We start from the raw sequence: 17395 nt of genomic DNA on the forward strand, positions 1-17395 counted from the left end.
GGGGAGGGGAACTATGCTCCAGGTAAATAAAAACTAATCCGTAAACATATTAGACATAAAAAAAAACTAAGAGGACAACATACAATGAGCAGCCTCTCCTTCAAAGACAAATTTACACATGCGGCAATTTTTTGCTCTTCATCTGATGAGAATCTCAAAATTTCCATAACTATGGGCTAGTAAATTGGATATTTTTTTTTTTCATTAATCCCGTATGGGATCGCTCTCCTTTGTCACTCTGACAACTATGAAATATTTAATTGCAACATTGTATAGAAACCTGTTTCAGCAAGTTGGGGGGGGGGGGTTTGTTTTTTTAAAGCAGCATCCTATGTGTAGTTTGCAATAGTTCAGCAAGCAGTAAGAGTCACCCCCTAGCAATGTAATATTTTACTGCTAAACAATCCCTTAACACTCCGCTCTCTAAACCGGTTGGAACTTTTATTACAAACTGCTTGCAGGGAGTGGGGACCAACAGGTTTGTGCGGTGCATGACGTCGTCATCTGACATCGCTGGCAATGCAGCCCAATCAGATCCAGACAGCAAGAGGCAACTGGAGACTCGTTAAAACAGGTGCTCTCAAGCGTCCAGGCTCGAAATATTTCTAAACCCACAGTAAAAATGTGACCGGCATGCAGGGCGATTACTGCTGCTTTCTGTGTGCACCCTGCAGGAAGGGTAGGCTCTTTTAAATAAGTTTCCAGGAAGCTTTCAAAAGTTACACGAGAAATCTCAGCCGCAATTCTCCAACGAGCTGGGGCAAGGCCGGCTCCACTCCACCCAGCCTGCACCTGGCAAGGGCCAGGAGCGAGCTAAGGACCGGCGTGGGGCAGGGACTCCCAGCAACCCAAGCCACACAAGCACTCACCCGGGTAACGAACCATTTCCACCCGTGGGTCTGATTCGAGAAACTCAGCTACAGCAACGGCGTTCCGGAAGTGCTGCTCCATTCTGAGAGCCAGGGTCTTCAGACCCCGGTTACACAGAAAACAGTCGAAAGGCGACGGCACTGCACCGAGAGCTGCCAAAAAAAAAACCACAAAGAGAACCGTATTGCTTTGAAACAGAAAAAAAGGGCTGCCAAAAACATTTCTCCCCCCCCCCCCCCACTGAAACTAATAGCGCTTTTTTGCACTGGAGCAAAGAATTAATAAATCTGCCCCAGAGCCCGCAGTCCATACTGGCAGCAAATAGTTTTTGGTTATGTGAGCTACTACTTGTAAGGTCCAAAGGCTGGTATGGGAGAAGATAAAAAGTTTCCCAAGGAGAAAAACCCCTCCAGTATCACCAACACTTAAAATGGGATGGAGCTGAGAGGCAGGTTCCTCTTAAAAGGCCTTTTTAAAAGTATAGGAGGTTGGATTAAGAGAAACCGCAGACAGCTCTCTGTAGTGGGTCCCACCTTATGGAAAATCTATCTCCCAAAGAACTGAGACAAATGAAAGATTCTCTCAGTTTTAGAAAAAATCTGTAAGGCCTGGTTTAATCTCTCATTTAACTAAGGGGGTCATTCTCTAACGCTGTCGCACGTGAAAAGTCCCTTTTCGCGTGCGACAGCTGGCTGGGGGCGGAGTCGGGGGCCAACGCTGCGGACCCAATCGCTGGCGGCGAAAGGTAAGACGCCTCATTGCCGCCAGTTTCGCGCCGAATAGCTACATCTTTTATGGTGTAGTTATTCGGTGCAAAAGCCGGCAGCGATCGCACTGCGGAGGTGCGATCGCTGCCGGCTATCGCAGGGCTGCCCCCCGCTTTGCCCCCCGGATTCTCTAAGGTCTGTGACCTTAGAGAATGCAGGCTAAGTTCTGTTGTTTCAGAGTTTTATACTGTTTTCTAGGAAATCTGCTGTTTTTCACCTTGAAGAATTTTAACAGGAAGTTAGGCTGTTTTTATTGATAATGTTTTATAGTTTATTTTGTCATAGCTCTCTTTTCTGTGGTAGTGTACATTTGTACTGACATTTATTCCAATATGCCATGCAATTGACATATTGACTGTTACATATATGTAAATATTTAGTTTTATCTTGTAACCCTCTTTCAGCCTTTTGGCTAGTTGGGATATTCAGCTAAATGGATCAATATTGAGAGGTCAGTTACTACCAACTGAAGAGGAAAAGGATGCAGGTTAAAAATGTATTCAAGATACTTTTAGGAATGTTTCTTTTTATTAAAGTTAAAAATCAGAACTTTGCTTTGTAAAGCAGCCGCTCTCATTAGCCTAAAGGCAAAGCCATGGGCATTCTCAGTTTCTCCGTCATCCTGTAAATGCATGAAAGACAACCGTAGTGCTAGAACTAAACTCTAAGAGACAGTTGTGATGCCCTAACTACACATTACTAGTTTTGTTCAGAAAAAAATGAATTGGGGCTGATTTTGATCCTTCTAATTATAACTTGTTGTAAAAAAAACCAAACAGACTGGGAACATCTATTCTGTTGAAAAAAAAAAAATGGTTTTGTTTAAAATGCTAATTGTCAAACAAAGAACGGATGTAATAAAAATAAAAATCCAGTTGGCATGCATTTCTAGCGAGATCACAAAGATCCCTTGTCTAGTCTCATGATACATGGATGAATGACTGCCCCCCACGCTAAATAGATCACCTCACATTTATTTATAATATCCACAAACATTTAACAATACATTTTCAAAGCGATCTAGCCACTTAACCATGGGGTTCCATTAGGCAGCAAGGTTTAAGAATTTAAACTCTGGGCAGTCTGAGAGGCATGGTCAAATCACGGGCAGAGGGAGGAAGTCCGAGCAACTTAAGCCAGCTAGTTTCATTTTCCCCTGTACACAGAGACAGCTGGCTAGATATTAAGCCAACTAGGTTTTATCCAGTTTGATTTTAGAAAACCTTTTCAAAACCACAAACTAGCTAGAATAAGGAGTAAATGTGAGTTGGCCCAGGACTCCTAAAACCAGGTTTTGTTAACGACGTTTCCTTCACGCACACAGGGACAGTATTTATTTATTTAATTTACTTATTTATCTTTAGTATCCTAAAACGCATCAGGTGTGGCCTCTTTTTGGCCCCATAGTTCTCTCCTCCTTTGTCTTCCTGTGCAAACTGGAACCAGCGCTGCGATTCGGGCCCCATGAGCCTGCATTCACAGTTACCGCCCATCACGGCAGCGACAGCCCTGAAGCTGGGAGACCAGCTCTAGAGCTCCTTCTGGAACCCCGGACCATGGGCTCCCAATCCAGCCTGCGGGTGTTGCCCTTAACAATGACCTAGCTTCCCCCCTCCCCCCCAGGGGCTGTGAATGCTGCCTTAATGACGGACCTGACCTGGGAATGAAAACAAAGTCCTTCCATATGGAAGTGCATGCCACCGGGCCAGCCCTGGCATGGATGTACTTACAACTTTTAATGAACGTCCTAGATTTGTTTTCACTGCAGCACGAGAACATAGGGCAATCTTGTAGCGCAAGGCTTTTTTTTTTTTTTTTTTTTTTTTTAACATGGCTAAGGATATTCACGTGCCTAGTAAACAGCAGCTATATGTCCATCCACAGCCAGATTTATTGTAAGCTCTTCGGGAGGAAGACTGATCTGCAGTGACAAGTTTGAATCAAGCTTGGTTTGGCACTTACCGTTTTGTAAAAACTTGAGCCTTTCATACAGCTTGTCGCAGTTCACGGATATCAGTCCCATTACAACATCAGTGTGACCTGGGAGAAAGCAAGGGCAGAAGGGTCCTCAGCAATTATCTGCTCTATGCACGAAGTCTTCACAGTGGGCTTGATGGACTTTTCATCTGACCCAGTATGGCAGACCTTACTCTAGCATGGTTCCCCCTCCCCCCTCACGTCATCTGTTCCTCTGAAGCCTCCATCTTCCCCTTGTTTTCAGTTACACCTGAACTTGCTCTACTCTTCTCATTGCCCCCTCCACACTTTGATTAGCCAGAGCCCACTGGAAATTTCTTCTTGTACCTCCTATAAAAAAAAAAAAACAAAAAAAAAAAAACAACTCACCTCTCAGCAAGGGCTGCTCTAGAGCTCTCCCAGAGTGCACGGACTCCCCCCCCCCTCCCCCAGTGATGACCAAAAGCCCACATAGAACCATGGCCAAATGAAATCCCTTCCTCTGCTGCTATAGCACGTGGCGTGCCCTCCCACAGCGTGCCACAAGTGACGCATTCCCTTCCAACCCAGGGCGCAGCTGAAATGCACTCATGCCAGCATAAATGGGAGAGGGCACCAGCGTGTGCCCCCTGTACACCTCTCCCTTCCAAGCGTGCGCACATCTCAGATGCACCTCGTGGCCGTCACCAGCCAGTGGACTGGAGGCAGCTATTTGCTCTTAAGCAAAGTTGCCCACTGCCGCTAAAAGAACCTAAAAAAGGACCTGTCTGAAAGGTCCATAATTTAGGACAGACCTCCTGTAAATATGTCTTCCAGATCTTCCTCCTGGCCTGCAGTGAAAACTGCGGCTGAGGATCGACCATACTTTTCTTCCAGTTCCATCTGTTATGATGTTGTTAAATTAAAAAAAAAAAAAAAAGAGGTACTGTGACTACTGGAGAAGAACGACCCCCTGGGAGAGAAAGGAGAGGCTTCCCCCCCTGACAGACAAGCTCGGAAGGGACCTTTCCCCATTCATAGCATTTAGGAATCTTTCAGGCAGGATAGCCAGCCCCATCAAAATGTTTGCTGCCAGTACTGGAGATCAGCAAAAACGTTGGTTGTTAGCAAAAAAATATTTATTTATTTAAAACATTTATATACCGTTTCACCAAATACAAGAAATGACCGAAGCGGTTTACAATACATTTCCAAATTAAATTAAAATTAACTAAACTAATTCCTCAATTACTTAAAAAGAAAATTTAAATTTAAAAATCGTGATGGAATAAAAATTACATTAAACTCATGATCAATTTAAAAAAAAAAAATTAAATTAAATTAATTTAATTTATAAACAAGATAAAGAATAATAAATTATCCAAACCTATTAAAACATAAAAAGGATAGATAACATTTAGAACCAAAGAGGTCTAACCTTCGATGGGGTCTAAATTTCCAAAAGCTTCTTTAAAAGTGTGTTTTTAAAGCTTTTTTAAATTCTTTTTTGTTCTGAATTTGTCTCAGAGGGTCAGGTAAAATATGTCAGCTTCCCAAGTACAAAGTTGTTGGGGGTTTTTTTTTGGGGGGGGGGGGGGAAAGAGTTGGCAACCCTGCTTCTGAGCCATGCACCGCTAAAACAAGAGGGTTTCCCAAATGCAAAAAAACCCCAAAAAAAACTTAGATACTTACCATTCATGTATTTGGTTGCTGAACACATACAGATGTCTGCTCCTAGAGCCAAAGGACGCTAGAATGAAAAATAATTTCCATTGCATTTAAATCTTCAAATGTCTCTACCTTGTTTTTATAAAAATGTGCCAGCCTCTCACTTCTTGGCCTGCAGACCACTGGTATTGCCACAGGGGGGGGGGGGGAAGCCTTGAATAAGGGGGGGATTGTAAAAAAAAAAAATGTCTTTTCATATTAGGGTAATTTTGTAACATTGCAAAGTTCCCCAGGCTGGCAGGCTGCAAGTCAGAAAACAGAGAGACAATTGAAAAATCACTTTCACCATGGACTGCAAGGTATATGGGGCTCTGCCACTCAATGACAACTGGGATCGGTGAATGCTTAGGACTACAAATCTGCTTCTGAGTACAGAGAGAGAGTGACAGGCCTCTGCCAATAAGTGAAAAAATTATTGCCAATATTTTACATTCTAGGTCTACCTAGAGCATTAGAGGAACAAACGAGTGAGGCACTTGCTGGTACGACATAAGACCCTGACAATAAAGATGCGCTCGGCAGGTGTGCACACATTTTTTGTATGCACATTTTACTGCCAATGCGGCAGAGTTTGGCACAAAACAAAAGTGTGCATACAGGTTAGCACCCTCTCAGGCACATCCTAGGCTAATGATGGCATTAGCTATTACCCCCAGTGCAGAGGTGCACTGGCTTCCCTCGTGTTTTCTGGAACCTTAACTCCAAGTCCAAAGCGGACTAAGGTTTCCAGAGCTCATGTCAGTCTGTGGGCGGAAGCTGGCGTTCCGGTGCTGGGACGTGTAGTCAAGATTTTATGTGCTGAAAAACCTTTTCTGCACAGAATTGTACAGATGTGTATAGCAATGACTTTGTTTTACAAAGCACGTGCAAGGCTGCTGTTGGCTGTTTCAAGGGGCATAGTTTTCAATTCAGAAAATGAGTTTATTGAAAACTTGTCTGCTATGTGAGCTCTCATCTGTTAATTGGCACCAGAGACAAACTGTGAAAAACATCTGTCAGATCAGTGTAGTCACATCACAGGACATAGGAGCTCGTTACTAAATGGATGCTTAAAGATTTACTCCTGGGGGAATTCTGAGCAAAAAAATTTAAAAATTCTACAAAAACCTGTACACTTTATATTGGGTCAAACTAACGATATACATGACAGTCTTTAAGTAAGTAATTAATTTAAAATATAATACAGAAAAAAAAAACTTAAAGATGCAGAGTTTTAAATATTTTGAGCAGAATTTCCCTAGACACTCACTGTCTCTTCCACCCTTTCTCCCTACTCCCCAGCCAGCTTCCTTTCACTTTTCCCTCCCAGGCCCAACTCCTCCACCTGCCACTGTCTCTCCCCTCCCCCTCTAGGTTCAATCCCTTCCAGTCTATCTCCATTCCCAGAGTTTGTCCCCTCTCTCAGTACTGCCCCTCACACAGGCTCCCTCTGTCCCTCTCTATCACATACACAGGCTCCCTCTCTCTCATAGGCACACACACACCCCATATACAAGCTCCCTCTCTCGCACACACACCTCGTACAGGCTCCCTTTCTCTCTCATGCATATACGCTCTCATAGGCTACCTATGTCTCACACACCTCTGTACACTGGCTCCCTCTCTGGCTCATCCCCCCCCTACACATAGGTTCCTGCTCTCTCACACAAACACACACACACACAGACCCCTTCGCACAGGCTCTCTTACACATACGCACACCCTCACACAGGCTCCCTCTCACAAGCAAGCACCCTCACACACAAGCTCCCAATATCTCACACATATACACACTCCTTCACAAACTCACACAGGCTCCCTTCTCTCTGGTACCCATACCCATGCACCCTCACCCATGCTCTCTCACCCCCCAGGCTCGCAGTCTTACACACCCAAACACATACACAGAGGCCTGCTCCATCTTCGCCGCGATTGGGACAGCCTCCGCTCGCAGCACACCTGGGCCTGCTCCTTCTTCGCCGCGAGCAAAGGCTGTCCCAATCGCTGTGAAGAAGCAGGCCCCAGTGTGCCGCAACCAGAGGTCAGCCCACTCGCGGCACGCTGGGGCCTGCCAAATTCTGTGCAACTGCGCAGGAGAGGATTTTTGTGGGCACACAAAGAATAACTTTCATCTTACTTTTTCTGTTTTGCCTTATGTAAATATTTGCTGTAACTGACAAGTCCCTCAACAATAATTCTAAGACTATCTTCTCGTGATCTGAAGAAAGGGACCTCAGACAGAACCCACCACAAATACTGGGTGATCCCAGGGCTGTTAGGCAAGGGCCAGAAAAAAAAAAGCCAGCTGTCATAAGAGTTCATATTAATTAAAAAATGTGATTCCTACACCTTGCATTTAAAGACAAAGCAAGATGCAAGACTGCTACATTATTCTTAGTCTGAAGCTCCCCTTTTCATACCAGCACTCATTCATAGCTCGACACCACAACCTTTTCTATGGATGCAACAGGGTTTTGCGTGTGCCACATTGTAATGTGCCAAGCACGCACAGAGAGTGAACTTTGAGGATTCACAGAATATAAACGTAAAATGCACTTTTAGCTCACAACATTATCAGTCTATTTAACAATATGCTGGAAAATCCTGAAAAGAACTTATGTTTTTACAAATCTAGAATAATTTGTATTTCCTTCCCCAAAAGCCTAATTGCAAAATTGAAGTCTGCAGGAGACGCATATTGGGGGGAAAAAGGTTTTGAGCAGAAAGTTGCAAAACATCCACGCTACATCAAGTAAATGAAGGCAACTAAGGCCCAACTGGCTCACCCAGCCTGCCTGAGCATCATCCTCTGGTTCTCTACCATTTTGGTCAGATAAGTACGTAAATTCCCACACTTACATTGGTTCCCCTTCATTCCATGGTTTGTACTCAGCCTCTCATCTCTATTCCTACCACTACTCTCTGTATCAGTTCCCACTTTTAAGTACAATTTTTAAAATAACGTAGAGCACTCTCTCTTGAGGTCTATAAATGAACTTCCCTGTTAGCTTACCTGAAAGTAAGAAGAAATAAAAGTGTTATCCACCGCCAACAGGATCTCGCCATGTTTATGGGCAATGTCTGCACAAGCTTTGATGTCAACGACCGTCATTGTAGGGTTTGTAGGTGTTTCAAGCCAAACCAGCTGGAAATGTTTTAAAGAATTGGTTAATTTAGTAGAACACTTGATACATGTACATTACAACAAATGACATACAAAGTAACAGCATTTCAGCTTGATTTTCAGAGCCAGCTTCTGCTCCTTGGGATGTCAAGGGCTAAGGATGCTTCAGAGACAGTGTTCGCAGCCCATGGGGGAAAGGGAGAATAGACCAGGAATCCAAATTCTTATGACAGACATCCATGGACAACATTTACAATGTCTCGGCTTCCAAAGAAAGGCAAGGGTTATGGTGAGGGCTTTCACTCTCACCACCGCATTAAAAATGGGATGGGAAAGGTACTTAATCCAAGGGGTAGGTGGGGGGTTCCCCGATGGCTGCAAATGAAGGCCTGTAGCACCACCGCCTCAGACTCTGCTGTTCTCTGGGGCCATTTTTTTTTTTTTTTTTTTTTTTAAATATGGTGATTCCTTGGGATCTTCACTAAATAGCCTTAGATGCAGAGTGAGGGTCTAGGAGTTAGGAGAGGAGAACCATTGCATAACAGCAGCCCCAGTGAGACTGCTGGAACAGTGAGTTCCTGTCTGCATTAAAAGCAGGTGGGGAGAGAGTTTGGAGTGGTAATGTTAGTTAGCTTTAGGAAGGAGATGCATTGTAGTTTTGTCTGGACCTCTACTTCTGGTAGGCCAGGCTTCATGACCTGATGTTTCCAGGCTAGGAAGAAGGCAGTACCTTCTCAGGCCAGAACCTGGCTGGAGAGGTTGCCTCAGTGTTTTTGCAATTTGAGAAATCCTGAAATTTTTCCCTGGATCCCCTGGTCTTGTCTCAAGCAGGGAAAGTTCCCCTTGCTGCTGGGAAGGGTTAGGATGAACATTTGCTGTTCCCTCACACCCAGTGGATGGACAGTGGTATTTTTTGTGGAGATTTTTCTCTTTTCTTTTGATGGGAAGTTTGCCGCCACCCCTTCTACCCAGAGTGGGGGTGGGCGGGGGGGGGGGGAATTATTTTTCCCTGCTGCCTGTACCTCTGATTCTGAAAGATCCCAGGATACTATCTGGAGCCAGAAGTTGTAAAGCCTCCGCCCCCCCAATCAAGAACCCCCTCAGGAGTCTCTGCCCCGAGAAAGAAAAAAATGGATTGAAAGTTTGAGGATCTGAAGTATTATCTGGGAATGAAAGATCCCCGACCCACCTAGGATGCTCACCATTCAATGCCTTGGAGGGTACAATTGTTTCAGGACCCCAATGCCACAGAACACTTTCATAGAGGAGCAATTTGAAAATAGCTTTGGGACATGTATACAAAGGGACTCAAGTGTGTACAGTACCAATTATTTACCTTGGAAGATCTACAGTAAAGTTTGAGTTGGACCAGTCAGCCAGGATTTCCTGTCTGTTTATTCTCATTTGATTGCCTTTACATTTACCCTGTGTTATTTGTCACTAGTTTTGTATTTTCTGTAATTGGCCTCTCTGGATTTATACATGTTCTGGATATGCTCTGATCCGATTAAGAGTCTGGATGTATAAATAAGGAGGGAGGTGGTCACTGATTCTGGGTTCTTGCATGAGAAAACCCGCCCTCACACCTGGACTTGAATGTAATTGCATTTCACTAGGAGGAAGGCTTCTTCGCAATCCTGCTGGCAGGATGGAGGACAATGCAGTGACTGGTCACTCTGTACGGCACCTGCCCATGCTGTAACGATTCTGGCTGCCAGCAGAGGTTCTCAGAGCCACAATGTCTCCTATTCTGTCCACCTCCTTACTGGTCCCATGGCTTAGCAAGGCCAGCCTGATTTAGCTCTGGCTCTCTCACAGCTACTTGCCTCTTCGTCAAGTCACCTTGGCTCCTTGCATTGGTCCACCTTGCCTTGCTATTGCATGGCCTCCGTCTCCTGCTGCCTTTCCTTGTGGACTGTTTAGGCCCCCTTGTCTGTTTCTCCCTGGTCTTGTCTTACATGTACCTTACTATGCATTCATTTCCTGGTTGTCTGTTTGTATATTTTTCTCACTCTTCTTGTGGTCCTGTCCAGTCCTAGGTCTTGTCACACTCAGTGGGCCTTCACTTCCAGTCCTCGTTTCCCACGTCTGCCTTGCTTCTAGTTCCAGTCCCCATCTCTGGTCCCAGCCCCTGTTCCAGCCTTTTCCCTCCAGTGCTAGCCCCCAGTTTCTGTCTGGCTGCTTTGCACGCCATCACATCAAGGAGTGAGTGAGTGTGTGTGTGTGTGTGTGTGTTGGGGAGGGGAAGGGAGTGCAGTTTATCCTCAGAGCTTTGTATGTACCCAACAATCTGCTATTGCAACTTCCTGCATTGTACACAATTTTTATTCTCAATATACTTCACATTTTGGGATCAATTGAAAAAGTCTACCAGTGCTAAACTAGTTCAAGGCAAACAGAAAACCCAAGGGGATTTAAAAGAAACTGGTTGCTAACGGCACATGCCATTACCTTGGTGCTGGGTGTTATTGCAGCTTCTAGGTTTTCCGGATCTGTACAGTCAGCAAAAGAAACTTTCAAACCTATCTCAGCAGCTATTCTTCTGAAATACCTATTTGTACCTGTCAAAAAAAAAAACAGAAGCAGCACAGGACTGTGAAAGCCTTCCCCAGTTAACAGTCAGACGTTGGCAATATTCTCACAGTTAGGAAAGTAATCTACAGAGGGCGACCCGTAGCTTGGAGGGAGTGGAGTTTAAAGTCCCAGTTCAGGTGTTCTGTTCCTTGGACCAACCAGCGCAGGGGGATGCGGTGCTCACAGGCCCTAGGGTGGGCAGGGCAGAGTCAGGCACCGTGGCCTGGAGTTACACAGTGACTGTCTCTAGGGCCCCAGGAGGGCTGGGACTGCAAATATCTAGACTTAAAATAAATACACAGGGAGGGGAGTTCTACTATCATTCACTGAGCAGGTGCAAATGAAAGGTCATGGCACCAGATCTCAACCCTGGTTCTGGAACAGGAGGAAACTGCTGGGTCAGAACAAGGTAATTCGTGGCCTCAGGTACAAAATATAGAATGTACATAACTCCTGCCTTTCTGTAAATAAACCCCCTTATTCCCCCACCTTACTCATATAGTTCCAATTTACTGCCCTGCCCCTTCCCTTCCCTCCCCCCCAGTTATAATATCAGTTACAATGTAAAGCCCTGTTGGCTGAATTCGCTGTTGTCTGGAAACCGATGTGATGTCTCGTACGAATGTCGGTATAGAAAAATGTTAAATAATAAAATTAGATTGCAAGCCCTGTGGGGGTAGGGAAATACCTAAGGTACCTAAATGTAATCTGCTTTGAGGTACATTTTGAAGTGCCAAAAAGCAGAATATAAAAATATATAAATAAAATAATTTATTAGAACAAATGCTGTGTAGATGTTTCAGGAAGCCAGTAAAACTAGAGGGGACAAAGTTGATCCTAGAACACCTTGTAAATAAAAATTGCACAAAAAAAAAAAAAAAGTAATCTCCAGAGAGTGTGTTTGATCACAAGTTCATTTGAACACATTCCTGTAGAAGAACCGGAGTGAAAGAAACTACCGGTAGTTGCACTCAAGCCGTTAGAGCTCCTGTTCAAATGAAGCCTTCTAAAGCATTACGCTTTCGTCAGAGACCTCTCCAATCTTCCTCTACAAGCCTTTCAAGACTACACACACAAAACCCAAACACGCACAGTTTGTACGCACCACTTACCTCCGTATACGTCATTTGTGCAGATGATATGGTCTCCTGCTTTCAGCAGATGTGCAATATTCACAGTAGCAGCTAACCCAGAAGCATAAGCCAAACCTTTGAAAAAAAGAAAGGTTACAGATAACTCTATTAAAAAAAAAAAAGTATTGCATTAAAAGAAAAAAAAAAACAAAAAAAAAAAAGCACAATTTCTCATCTTTAGTTTCACTCTACATCTGCCAGCCGCTTCCATCCAAGCTGACTGTGCTGCCTTACACTAGAGAGAGACAGCCTCTGCTGTGCTGGGGGGAGGCTGGAAGAGATGAGTTAGTTGTGGGGCAGAGACTGACAGCTGCTATTTCACATCAGCACACACGAAAATATTCCTGATAGAATGGAGGTCATAAGATTTGGTTGATTTGTATGTATCTATATGTACACACACACACAGCTCCCCAGCCATAGGGCACGGTTGAGAAAGTACAGAGGAAGGGGCATTTTTTTTCCCAGTGTTTAGCAAATTCCCCCCAACCCCACTGGAGATGTTTTATTGGTTAAAACCTTAATAAAAAAAAACAGAAGTCCTAGACTTGTCATTTGCTTGGGTGGGCTCATCAGGATGTATTAGGTCACAGCAGCACAAGGCCCTCAGGCACAAACTGTGCATGCCCCAAGCAAGCTTGCTTTTAGAAATAACGTCAGAGGACTTCGAAGTCAGGATTTATTATTTGTCTAAAGCAAACTCTTACACTGAGGAGTTGTGTGCAGTTCACAGTCTTTGTATCATCTGATCCAGCCGGCTGTAAATAATTCTACCAAGACTGTGCAGAGAAGGCAATTTAGTTTTGTTTTTTTTGTTTTTTTGCTTTTGGCCTGACTGTTTCTGCCTCCTCCTCTGCTTTTCCACCTCAAACAGAATCAGCCTGTTGGCACGCGTCGCCAGCAGATTTCATTCACAACTACCTGTGGGGTTGTTTTTTTTTTAAATTCAGTTATATCCCCTCCCAACTCACTTCAACCATCGCAGCCACCGGACTCAGACAGTGGGGGGCGGGGTCATAAAGTTTCAGATTGGAGGTTTCTTTTACATAAGATAGACAAATGCAGATAGTCAATCATGTTTATGCAAAAATGCTGACAATATACAATAAAAACTGCTGTGTGCGGAGTTGTTTGTAACTAAAGTTAATTTTTATTGTATATTGTGAGTTCACTTGGACTATGGTGGAACGTGAACTTAGTACCCAAATGCCACTTACTGTATTTAGCACCATCCAATGCTGCTACAGCCTTCTCCAGACAATTTCTGCTAGGATTTCCACTGCGACTATATTCATAGCCCTAAGAAGCAATTAAGGGGTTACAGTTACAATAAGCAATAATTATTCATAAAAAGTGAGTACTGCATTTTTTATTTTTTTTTTAGTTGGAAGGAAAAGGCCCATAACATGCAAAAGAAAAAAGAAATGGAACCATAAGCTTCTCTCAAGGAGTCCCAATCAGACAGAAGGCGGCTTATGTCTTAACTATGGATGCTATGTAATGAGAATTAGCTGGCAGTTTTGATCCAGAAGTGACCCAGATTGGCAATTCAGGCCTTGCACAATAATAAATCCGGTTAAACAACTATGTAACGATTGCTAAATAGGGCAAATGCCGTTGTGTCAGTATACCAGTTTGATTCAGGAATAACTGCAAAATTGCATTGCTAATCAACTTTATGGTCTCTTATGGTGTCTGTCTCTGGGGGCCCTAGAAGCAAAAGCTCTGTAAAGCTGAGCCCATTCTCCGGAGGCATCCAGTCTGCCCACTTTTAGAATGGTTCAGTCGATCACATTCTGGCCACACTGAGAAGCTCTTTCAGAAGTATGTGACTATACCCGTTGGACAAGAACAACACGGGCTGATACAGTACAGTGCGCTCCAACAGAGCGCACTGTTAACCCACCATTGGACACACGTTTGATGCACTAGTGTTACCCTTTATACAGTAAGGGGCCGAAAACGCGCGTCCAACCCCCGAACCTAATAGCGCCCGCAACATGCAAGTTGATGGCCCTATTAGGTATTCCCACGCGATTCAGAAAACAAAATGTGCAGCCAAGCCGCACATTTTGCTTTCAGGAATTAGCGCCTACCCAAAGGTAGGAGCTAATTTCTTCGGGCACCAGGAAATTGCATAGAAAAGCAGTAAAAACTGCTTTTCTATGCACCCTCCAACTTAATACCATGGCGATAATAAGTCAGAAGTCTCAAAAGTTTCCAAAAGTAAAAAAAAAAAAAAATAAATTTGAAGTCGGCCAGCGGCTGTCTGGTCGAAAACCGGATGCTCAATTTAGCCGGCATCCGGTTTCTGAGCCCGTGGCTGTCAGTGGGCTCGAGAACCGACGCCGGCAAAATTGAGCGTCGGCTGTCAAACCAGCTGACAGCCGCCGCTCCGGTCCAAAAGGAGGCGCTAGTGTCCCTAGCGCCTCCTTTTACCTGTTTTTACCGCCGGGTCTCATTTGAATAGAGAATCGTGCGCACAGGAGAGTGGCCTGTGCGTGCACCAGGAGAGTGGGCATTCGCCCGCGCTTCCGTGGATTTTACTGTATTGGCCCGACAGTGATCAATTCAGTCACTTTGTGCTACTGGACACTTCCTGGGTTCCATCAAAAATGGAAGGCAAGCTCTTCTATGGGACCAGCAAAAAACCAATGGCAAGGTCTATAGTTAAGAAGAAAGCCAGAGAAATAAAGGACCTATTTTAGCTTGATTTTTGCCCTGTGAACTATGCAAGTTTAACACTAACAAGTCATGTTAAAGTGAGCTTAGCCCTTTCAATGCGCACACGCCCTGCATCGTTAGTGCATTTTGCCCCTTGTTAACTAGTTCAAAAGTGCCGGCTGGGGGGAGAGAAGAGGGCAGGGGCAGAGCAAGAACTGAATTTTTGAGGGGGCCTGGAGAATTGCGCTAATCCCCCCACCCTGCCTCCATCCTGAGTGGGTCTTCACGGCAGTAGCTTCAAAACTCTAATTTCCGGCAACACTCCCATCTTTTCACCCTCTCCTTGCCCTAGCAGCGTCATGTGTTAATCTCTCTCTGCTATGGAGCAATTATGCAAACACTCTTCCAAACAGGCCAGGCAAGCCTGAAGTTTTAAGATAAATTGCCTGCCAAAAGTAAACAGAATTGATGTCCTGAAATCTTTACTGGACTAGCCCAAGGGTTTCCCTGTTCCAAGTTAGCTTCCTTAAAGGGCAAAGGATCATGGCCTGGCAGTGATTCTAGTGCCAGCATGCTAAACATCCCTACAACATATGCAACTGCATTCACACTAAATGTATTAAAAGGACAGTCACAAAAAACTATCAACAAAATGTATTTGAAAACCAAAGGCTGAGTAGTTTTAATCATAAGCCCATACACACATTGTGATCACATTTTGTAATTATGCACTTAAAAGCAACATTAATTCAAAACTATTTTGTAACAGCGTCTTACTATAGATATAGAGGGTTTAAAGATCATATACAGTAGCATTGGCACGCAACTACTTTTGTTTTCAATCACATTATGCACAAGTTCACCGTATGGTTATGGGAGCAACTATGGCCCCAGATGTCATTAATTTACAGTATGTCACCCAGTTCGAAGAGGAATTTGTATATAACTCCACCTGGTTTTAACATATAAGGATGTGGCATTGCTACATTTGCAATATTTTCTCTCCTTGGGACTCAAGTTCCCTTTTACAGGCTTTTGTTGAATGATTAAATTCTTTGGACAGTAGCTTAAGATTTTTTTCTGCAATTTTTTTTTTTTTTTTAAGATATTTTGATTTGTTGAGAATGGTTTCCGTACTATTTTATTTCAAAAGTTTACTGATCTGAACATCTTTTTATTGTTTAGTAGTTGCCCATCCAAATAAGCTTAGACTTAGCCTGCCTATTTGTCAATTTTGGTGTCTAAGACGTATTTGCTTTGATACAGGAGAGCTTTAACAGGCATATGAATTGGCCGTGGCCATCCTTTCTTTGCCACCAAGGCAACATATAAACATGCCTTCTGCTAATCATTCATTGTCGTCTTAGTCTAAAGATCAGCAAGCTGACGTGTCTTCAAATAGAGCACAGGATGTGGCCAATGTTGTCCCATAAAGACTGGACAATTTGGACTCGACATCAGATTTTTGCTACTCCTCCGTGCATAGCGTTTTCTAAAGGATGTAATACTGTCATGTCTGTTCTACTAGAAATTGATGATCATTGTAACATGCCATTGGGTCATCAAGCCTGTGGTTGTTTGTTTTGCCAGTCTACGCTACAAGGACCCACTGGATGGACTATATTTTTAAAAGATTACACGGATTATAACACGGTGCCGGTTGTGTGCTCATTCAATGCTCTTGTAAACTGATTTATGCAAGGTGTACTTAGATGGCAGTGCGTATATGCCTTATAATACATCAAAGTTCTAGCAACACTGAAAAACCAAATGCTCCTTTAGTTTCACTTTCAGCATTTTTTCAAGACTTATCTTGGACTGTTTTGGAACATGTTCCTATATCTACAAGGGGTGGTGATTTTCAATCTCTGCTCAATTGTCAGGAACAATTTTGGATTTTTTTCATTGTATGCAGTATCACCTAATCAATGCCTTAAATGAACAATCAGAATGGTACATTATTATTTAACTCTTCAACTAGTTATACTTTTTCAGCGTTCTGCAAGTTTATGACACCAGAAGACATTGGACTGGATATCATTGATCTCTTAGAATGATGGACATTTTTGCTTGACCATTTGTAACTCTTCACATAAAGACCAATTATTTCTGTTTTCTGTTCAAATTTTCCTCCACTCTTTTAGAGATTTACAAGCAAAACAGAAGTACACCAGGACTGTATGTTTGGAAGAAAAGTGATGTTGAGAGGCACCCTATCGCAGAACACTTCGAAGCACAGCTCCGTGTCACAGCAGTTATATGCTTCGGACTATAAAGCTAAGTGTTTTCGACTTTGCAATTTATGTAAGAGTATAAGAATGTCGGTTACAGGGTTATTTTTAAGTGCATTTTTTTTTAAGTGATGATAGTGGACTTATAATTAAAATTAATCAGTCTTTTTTTTTTAAATACTTTTCATTGGTGTGTTGTTTTTTTAATGATGGTCTTAATACATTTACTATGAAATGTTTTAGGGATGTTTAGCATGTTGGTTTAATTTTGTTCCCCCTCACCATTACCATCATGGCCTAGTGGAGTTTTAGTGATTCCAGTGCCTCCAGCCCCTCTCTCTCACTGCTGCACCTTTAAAGGCTGACTCAGATGCAACATGATCCTGCTGT

The 17395-nt window shown here is 43.5% G+C and overlaps 1 protein-coding gene across 1 annotated transcript in view; it reads right to left on the reverse strand.

Moving 5' to 3' along the window:
• CTH (cystathionine gamma-lyase) overlaps positions 1-17395 on the reverse strand; it is a 56521-nt gene that overhangs the window by 16868 nt on the left and 22258 nt on the right. Inside the window, 7 exon segments of the mRNA XM_029617536.1 lie at positions 870-1022; positions 3600-3677; positions 5265-5322; positions 8293-8424; positions 10855-10964; positions 12090-12185; positions 13328-13409. Of these exon segments, the coding sequence (XP_029473396.1) occupies positions 870-1022; positions 3600-3677; positions 5265-5322; positions 8293-8424; positions 10855-10964; positions 12090-12185; positions 13328-13409 (709 nt within the window).

Source organism: Rhinatrema bivittatum, chromosome 10, assembly GCF_901001135.1.
Source record: "Rhinatrema bivittatum chromosome 10, aRhiBiv1.1, whole genome shotgun sequence".
Lineage (NCBI taxonomy): Eukaryota > Metazoa > Chordata > Amphibia > Gymnophiona > Rhinatrematidae > Rhinatrema > Rhinatrema bivittatum.